General features: G+C 36.6%; 2 protein-coding genes across 2 annotated transcripts; one reads left to right on the top strand and one right to left on the bottom strand.

Moving 5' to 3' along the window:
- The first annotated feature begins 2008 nt into the window (after window positions 1-2008).
- On the top strand, window positions 2009-3413 carry LOC106331977 (glutathione S-transferase F2). The gene is made up of 3 exons (XM_013770419.1): window positions 2009-2236; window positions 2590-2638; window positions 2740-3413. Exons 1-3 carry the CDS (start codon window positions 2087-2089, stop codon window positions 3180-3182), a joined length of 642 nt encoding a protein of 213 aa, XP_013625873.1. The 5' UTR covers window positions 2009-2086; the 3' UTR covers window positions 3183-3413.
- Window positions 3414-4610: 1197 nt separating this feature from the next.
- LOC106336218 (xyloglucan 6-xylosyltransferase 2-like) lies at window positions 4611-6955 on the bottom strand. Its single transcript, XM_013774979.1, has 2 exons — window positions 5773-6955; window positions 4611-5191 (listed from the first exon to the last, which is right to left on the bottom strand). Exons 1-2 carry the CDS (start codon window positions 6790-6792, stop codon window positions 4814-4816), a joined length of 1398 nt encoding a protein of 465 aa, XP_013630433.1. The 5' UTR covers window positions 6793-6955; the 3' UTR covers window positions 4611-4813.
- Window positions 6956-7347: the final 392 nt, after the last annotated feature.

Consider the following 7347-nt stretch of genomic DNA (forward strand, 5'->3'; position numbering starts at 1 on the left):
TTTTCATCGCTGGCTGCGTCTCCGGTGGCTCTCCATTTCGCCATGTTTGCCACTCCAGGTTTGGATAGTGTTTTCCTTCGTGTAAGATTGTTTCATGTCTCAAACTTGAGATTTGGTTTCTTTGTGGTTAGCTTTCATTCTCCCTCATTTATGTTGTTTTTCTTCTTTTCCTGCTTCCCTTGGTATAGGTGTGTGGAGTTAGTCTCTTGGAGCTTTGGTCTCTTCTATTCAGAGCTTTGTGATTCTTCGTTGGCAATGAGCGCCTTGTATGTGGTTGTTTGTTTGTGAGGTGCTTTTTAACTCTTAGCTGGTGGTTGTGCTTTAGGCATGTGTTTTCGTGCTTCGTGGTGACTTTCATCTTTCATTGATTATTCTCCTTCTGACCCGTTTTTTTGATTTTTTGGGTTGGTGCTTGATCGCGTTAATTTGTGTTCCAGGCTTTTACTGAGTTAGTGTTACTATAGTATTTTGCTTTTTCTTTGTGATTTTGGAAATTTAGGTTTAGATTATGTATCGTATTCTAGTTTTTTTAGTTTAGTTATTTTATAGTTTTTAATAGTCAAATAAATTTATAATTTGTAAATAAAATAATAGAAAATATCAAAAAAATAAAAATTTTATGCTATTTTTTATTTATGAATAAATAAAATATTTAAAATATATTTATATTATATTTTTTTATTCATCTTCAATTTTACTGACCAATAAAATAGATTATAAAATTTCATATAATAATGGTTAGTGTGAGAAAGATTTTATGGCACAATTAGAAAGTATTAAGCCAAATTGTAAAAGTGTAAAAGAAGAAGGACCTAAAATGTAAAAACCAAAAATATATGGGAACACATGTCATCAGATCCCCCTGCCACTTGTCATAAGAAGAGAAAAAATTAATTTTATATATATAGATATATGCGGTACATTTACTTATAAAAAATATTTGTATATAATTAATAGTTCGTAATTAATTAATGATAAGTTCAAAATATATATTTTTTTCAAAAAAAAAAAGTTCAAAATATATATCCTAAATTCATATAACTCTAACTATTTACTAATCTAAAATAAAAAAGCAAGGTTCCAAATATATATTAAGAGTCTTTATGAAAACCTAATATAAACAAAGAGTTTTTTTTTGACACAAAGAACATCAAAGAAAGAGAGGAAAGATAAAATAAGGCCAGTCATTTTTTCCACATCGGTTAAGAAAAAATGAGGCATTGTACTAACTTTTCTATAAAATGGGACATCACGCATTCTATTAATGGAATTTGAACCTTGGACTTTCTTCCAGAACACGTGTAGAGTCAAAATTTCCAAAATAGAGCCAGCCGTTTTAATTAGCGGAACAGTAAAATTCGGTACAGCAGGCTAACATAGACGGCCGCTTGAAGCGTATTCTAGAACAGTACTACTCTTCTATAGATTGACAACGAAAAAAGAGAGGAAAGAAAAACATCCGTTGAAATTCCATCTTCTAAACATCTGTGGCTGTGGTAGTGTTCAAAAAATAAACAAACAGTATTTGGTTATCATTCTTTTTTTTTTGCTAACTGAGTATTTGGTTATCATTCTTATACATTTGTTCACTCCAGTCTCCAGTAACAATTGTTATATCAAATTCAACATCAAAATTAACTCTTTTTAACTGGGACTGGAAAGCCATAGACTGAACCAGTAATAACCAAGAGGCATCATGTTACTAGATGAAGCTTGCTTGACTATTAGATGGAAGTTTGAGTAATTTGGCAGTTACTACAGACTTGTTTGATCTTTTCTCTGATGACATTGAATGCTTTATCTAGAAGGAAAAAAACTTTATTCCATAACCAAATTTATAAACAAACTTCAATCAATCCAATTTAACTTAAAAAAAAAAAAACCTCCAGAAAGACAAGTCAATATTGGTTGCGACGGCCTTGTAGATGCATTGTGTATAAGTTGAATAATATGTAACATTAATGAGAATGCACAAAAATGCTCTGTTTTTTACTTGTATAAATACCATCACCACTTGTGTCTTATTTCATCACATTCACCTTCAAACATCAAACATCACATCTCTTAAAAGAGTTTCTTTGTATCAATGGCAGGTATCAAAGTTTTCGGACACGCTGCTTCCATTTCCACCAGAAGAGTCCTCCTCACCCTCCACGAGAAAAACCTCGACTTTGAGCTCGTTCATGTCGACCTCAAGGACGGTGAGCACAAGAAAGAGTCTTTCCTATCCCACAACGTAAGTATATACTTCATCCGTTTCATTTTAATTGTAGCTGTAGAATTTAAATTTTGCTTCATTATAAATGTCATTTTATATTTTCAGTGCAAATATTTGATGTTTTTTTCACTTTTAATCCTGTCTTCGGGCTCATCAATTAACAAAAATATATAAATCAAATAGTGTACTAATTAGGGATATAATAGAAAATTTAATGATTTTATTAATTTGTGTGAAAGAACCTTAACAACATATAAAAGGAATACATATATATGTTGTTGTAAGACAAGGAAGAGTACAAGATGTCAAGACCAACACTTTGATGAATCTGGTCTAAATCTTGAATGTTTTGCATTTTATTTATATTGCAGCCTTTTGGTAAAGTTCCGGCCTTTGAAGATGGAGACCTCAAAATCTTCGGTATGAACGTTTTCGTGATCTTCAGTCTTAATCTGATTTGAAAATTATATGTGCGTAGGAAGAAGAAACATTCACTAACATGATTTGGTTCCTTTGTGTAGAGTCAAGAGCTATCACTCAGTACATAGCTCACCGATACGAAGGCCAAGGAACTAACCTTCTCCAGCCCGACTCCAAGAACCTGGCCCACTATGCAATCATGGCCATGGGAATGCAAGTAGAAGCTCACCAGTTCGACCCACTGGCTTCAAAGCTTGCTTGGGAACATGTATTTAAGCTCATCTATGGCTTGACCACAGACCAAGCCGTTGTTGCCGAAGAAGAGGCTAAGTTAGCCAAGGTCCTTGATGTATACGAGGCTCGGCTCAAGGAGTTCAAGTATTTGGCTGGTGACACTTTTACTTTGACCGATCTTCACCACATTCCTGCGGTTCAATACTTGCTTGAAACTCCCACCAAGAAGCTTTTCACCGAGCGTCCACATGTCAACAAGTGGGTGGCTGAGATCACCAAGAGGCCAGCTTCACAGAAGATCCTTCAGTGAGGAATTTCTAAAAGGCTCTGCTTCAGTAACAGTAATAATGCTCAGACTAAATAAGTGGCTGCTTCACTGCCCAATTTCTCATTAATCTGTTTTTTCTTTCTCTGTTATGTGTGTGTGTGTTCTTGAGAGATCTTTGTTGAATCAAAAACTATCTATCTAATCTTTAAGCTCTTTTATAATAAAAAGGTTAGTTAATTAATACAAAGGTTGCAATGTCTTAGCTGCAATGTCTTAACTGCAGAGTTATTACTGAGAATATTATACATTATACAAAGACTTTTAATTTTAGTTTGATTAGTCTTTGCAAGTTCTTAGTGTCTACCTTATTTTTAAAGAAGCTAAGCTAAGACTTTGAACGTTCTTATACTTAATAGTCTCCATGTTTTGTGCCTTTGTGGGATCTGAAATTTTAGACTCAAATTTTATAAACTACATTAAAATTGGCTGAAAGGCTTGACCACAGACCAAGCCGTTGTCGCCGAAGAGGAGGCTAAGTTAGCCAAGGTCCTTAACGTCTACGAGGCACGGCTTTAGGAGTTCAAGTACTTGGCTTTACTTTGACCGATCTTCACCACATTCCTGCTATTCAATACTTGCTTAACACCCCCACCAAGAAGCTCTTCACCGAGCGTCCACGTGTTAACGAGTGGGTGGCTGAGATCACCAAGAGGCCAGCCAGCTTCCCAGAAGATCCTTCAGTGAGACATTTCTAAAAACTAAAAAGAAAACAAAATAGTTCTGCTTCAGTTACAGTAATAATGCTAAGAGTAAATAAGTGGCTGCTTCATTGCCCAATTCCTCAGCACTCTGTTTTTTTCTCTGTTTTTATTCTCAGTCATGTGTGTGTTCTTGAGAGATCTTTGTTCAATCAAAAATTATCTGTCTAATCTTCAAGCTCTTTTATAATAAAAAAATATTAGTTACTTAATTAATACGAAGGTTGCAATGTCTTAACTGCAGAGTTATTACTGAGAATATTATACATCATACAAAGACTTCCAGTTTGAGTTTGATTAGTCTTTTTTTTATGCACAGTTTGATTAGTCTTTGCAAGTGTTTTTACTTTCTACCTTATTTTCTCAGCAAAGAAGCTAAGCTAAGACTTTGAACGTTCTTATCCTTAAAAGTCTCCATGCTTTGTGCCTTTGTGGGATCTCAAATTTTAGAATTAAATCTTATAAACTATATTAAAAATTTAGGTTAGATTTTTTTAAAAAATATGCCAAATTTATTGAAAATTTTCTAATTAATTTTTTCTGTATTCACATTTTGATACGCTGAAGGTAGAACTAAAGAGACCCAAATGATGCTATAAATTCCCAAACCATAGTAAGTCAGTACTCTACTGATGTATCCAATATGCTTTTGACATCTTGTATACTGAAAGAATCAATTATTTAGTTGTTAGATGGTAGATACATTTGAAAGCAGGTTAAAAATGTTGTTCAATTAACATTGATTATTATTGATTTCTGAAATATGGATTAAAAAAAAAAGAAAAAAAAAAAAGAGAAAACAAACTGATGTCTATGCACAATACTTTTGCTTTCACCCATCTTACAACAACAAGCAAAGACATGAATATAGCTAGAAACAGAACACAAATTCCTAAACGCCGCAGATCCGAGTATTCAAACTTGGTTGGTTTGTTGTACCTTTACAGCCTTAAACGCCGGGTGAAGTAACCCGAGCTCGTCTTTCATCTCCAGCGGATTGCTAGTCTCGTTCCTCACTCTCTTTACTTTGCGACTAGCCAAAGATTTATGAGTGAAACCATATATTTGCAGAATCTGGTTATCCCCAAAGTTAAAGGCTCTGTCCATCTGTTTTAGACACCGTTCAACCGGGTAGTCCCCAAACTTCCCGCATGGTTTGCAACCGACAAAGTGAGTCACCAATGGCCACCGGTGGTCACCTAGACCCGGGTGGTAGTTTTCTATCATTTCTTCGTATCGGTCCACAAGTATTCCCCAGTAACCGTGAAGATAGTACCCATTTTCTAGGTATACCTATAACAACAATGCAGCAGCTCAAATAAGAATAAAGCAAAACCATAACAAGATGCAACTCGCATTGTGATCTGTGATGATAAATATGTGATGAAGAAACGTTATAAACATAACAAGATGCAACTCACATTGTGATATGCAGTGATAAATTAAAACTTTATGATGAAACAAATTATAAACATAACAAAATGCAACTCACATTGTAATTTGTGGATACAAATTACAATGCCTATGTGATCAGAGACGTTATAAAACCACAAGATGCAACTCACATTGTGATTTGGATGATAAATTAAAACTTCTTGTGATGAACAAACGTCATAAACTGACAATATGCAACTCACATTATCATTTGCGAATACAAATCCAATTCCTATGAGAATATGCAACTCACATAGTGACTTGTAAGTGAAAAAACTCATACTGATATGATCAAGAGACGCTACAAACCAACAAGATGCAACTCACATTGCAATTTTATGAGCGAAAAACCGATCTTTATGTAATCAAGAGATGCTGTAGATTTTTATTGGTTGAACAACTAATGTAATATGTATCTCAAATCAAATTTCTGCTCTTACCTTATTACCCCAAGTGTCTCGCTGAGTAGCCAACAGATAAACCATAGCAGACTGATCATCAGCTTCGAAAACCGGCCTACCCTTAAGCTCACGGGTCAAAACCTTACCCGCTTCCTCACGGATCTTCCCTTTAGGACCCATAGGAGCCCAAGTGTCAAGCAAATCAAGCGCCCACTGATTATTCCTAAGCAAGAAACTCCCAGTATTCAACCCAATCCAATTCTTGTCATCATAAACCATCTCATTCCATCCATGCATCACCAAGTTATAATCCTTATACCTCTCCCACGGAAGCTCAAACGCCATGTCCGTAAACATCGCATCACTATCCATCCACCACAGAAACTCAATCTCAGGGTGAGACAGCAAAAGCTTCCTAATCAACGGCAGCTTCGCCCAAAACCCAGCCATCTCAGCATCGAGCAGAGCCATGTTGTAGAAGATCTCGATCCCGTGAAGCCTACAGTAATCGATCTTGTTCTTGATCGACTTCAAGAGGTAATGGTCTCCCACAGGATTCTCACACGGCTTTGGAGCAGAACCGGTCACCAAGAGGACACGTGGCTTGTTTGGTCCGATGAAGTTGGGGAAGCTAGGGTTCTTGGATAGCCAGTCGGATCTTTGCTCGTCCCAATCGGATATCTTGGGTCCGAGAGTGTACGGTTTATTCGGGTCGGGTTTCTCTTCTTCTCCTTCGTCGACGAATATCTTGTTGATGTCAAACGTCTCGTAGTTATTGCTCCCGCCGCCGCCACCGTCGACGGAATCTCCTCCTCCTCCGCCGCCGCCTCCGGTTTGTATTTCTTCCAGAACACGGTGAGGCTCAGCTCGTTTACGAGATGTTTGGAAATGCTGACGGATCTCGTCCAGGTCTTGCTCCGGTGTACCGAACTTACCGGCGCCGATTGTGCCACGTAGGACGACAACGGTGAGAACGAGGCAGAGAACCGTTACCTTTAAGTGGCGTAAAGCTCTTTGGATTCTCCGGCACCGGTAAGCTCCTAAACATCTCTCGATCATCTTTATCCAATCTTCTTCTTCTTCTTGGTAGAGAGAGAGAATCTCTCTGTTTATTATTATCTAATTGAGGTCAAGAGAAGATCTGAGTTTTTCCATTAATGAAAGATTCGAATTTGATTAATATTTTTTCGGACACTGTTACTTGTCAAAGCTACTACAAGAGTTTGCGTTCGGACAGTACTACTGTTAGTAACTTTAAGTTGTCTGGTTTTTTACTCGGTTGTGTCGGTTGTGGTTGTGTGCTAGTGTAGTGTTTGTCACACGTGGCGATATATCAGGGTATGTGACTTGTGTTATATATGGTCCTGACCGTTGATGCAACATGGATCTAGATATCGGAGCGCGTTGAAAAGTCAACTCGTTAATACTGTAGTTCTTTTTTCGTGCAACAGAAATACTGTAGTTTTTTTCTTATAAATAGAAAAAAGGTTGAAAACAAAAGGGAACATAAATAGGAAAAACGAATTCAACATGTTGGATATGGTTAAACAGGGGTTGACCAAAAAAGGGCTAAAGAGGGCTGGGAACGGATCAAATATATGAGTTTCTCGAGGT

Source organism: Brassica oleracea, chromosome C3 (assembly GCF_000695525.1).
Source record: "Brassica oleracea var. oleracea cultivar TO1000 chromosome C3, BOL, whole genome shotgun sequence".
Classification (NCBI taxonomy): Eukaryota; Viridiplantae; Streptophyta; class Magnoliopsida; order Brassicales; family Brassicaceae; genus Brassica; species Brassica oleracea.

Excerpts from the sequence above, each read along its gene's own strand:
- LOC106331977 (XM_013770419.1), top strand. The coding sequence starts at position 2,087 with ATGGCAGGTATCAAAGTTTTCGGACACGCTGCTTCCATTTCCACCAGA. Across the intron at positions 2,237-2,589 it reads AGTCTTTCCTATCCCACAAC|CCTTTTGGTAAAGTTCCGGC; the intron begins GTAAGTATATAC and ends TTTATATTGCAG. Across the intron at positions 2,639-2,739 it reads TGGAGACCTCAAAATCTTCG|AGTCAAGAGCTATCACTCAG; the intron begins GTATGAACGTTT and ends TCCTTTGTGTAG.
- LOC106336218 (XM_013774979.1), bottom strand. The coding sequence starts at position 6,792 with ATGATCGAGAGATGTTTAGGAGCTTACCGGTGCCGGAGAATCCAAAGA. Across the intron at positions 5,192-5,772 it reads GAGACACTTGGGGTAATAAG|GTATACCTAGAAAATGGGTA; the intron begins GTAAGAGCAGAA and ends TTGTTGTTATAG.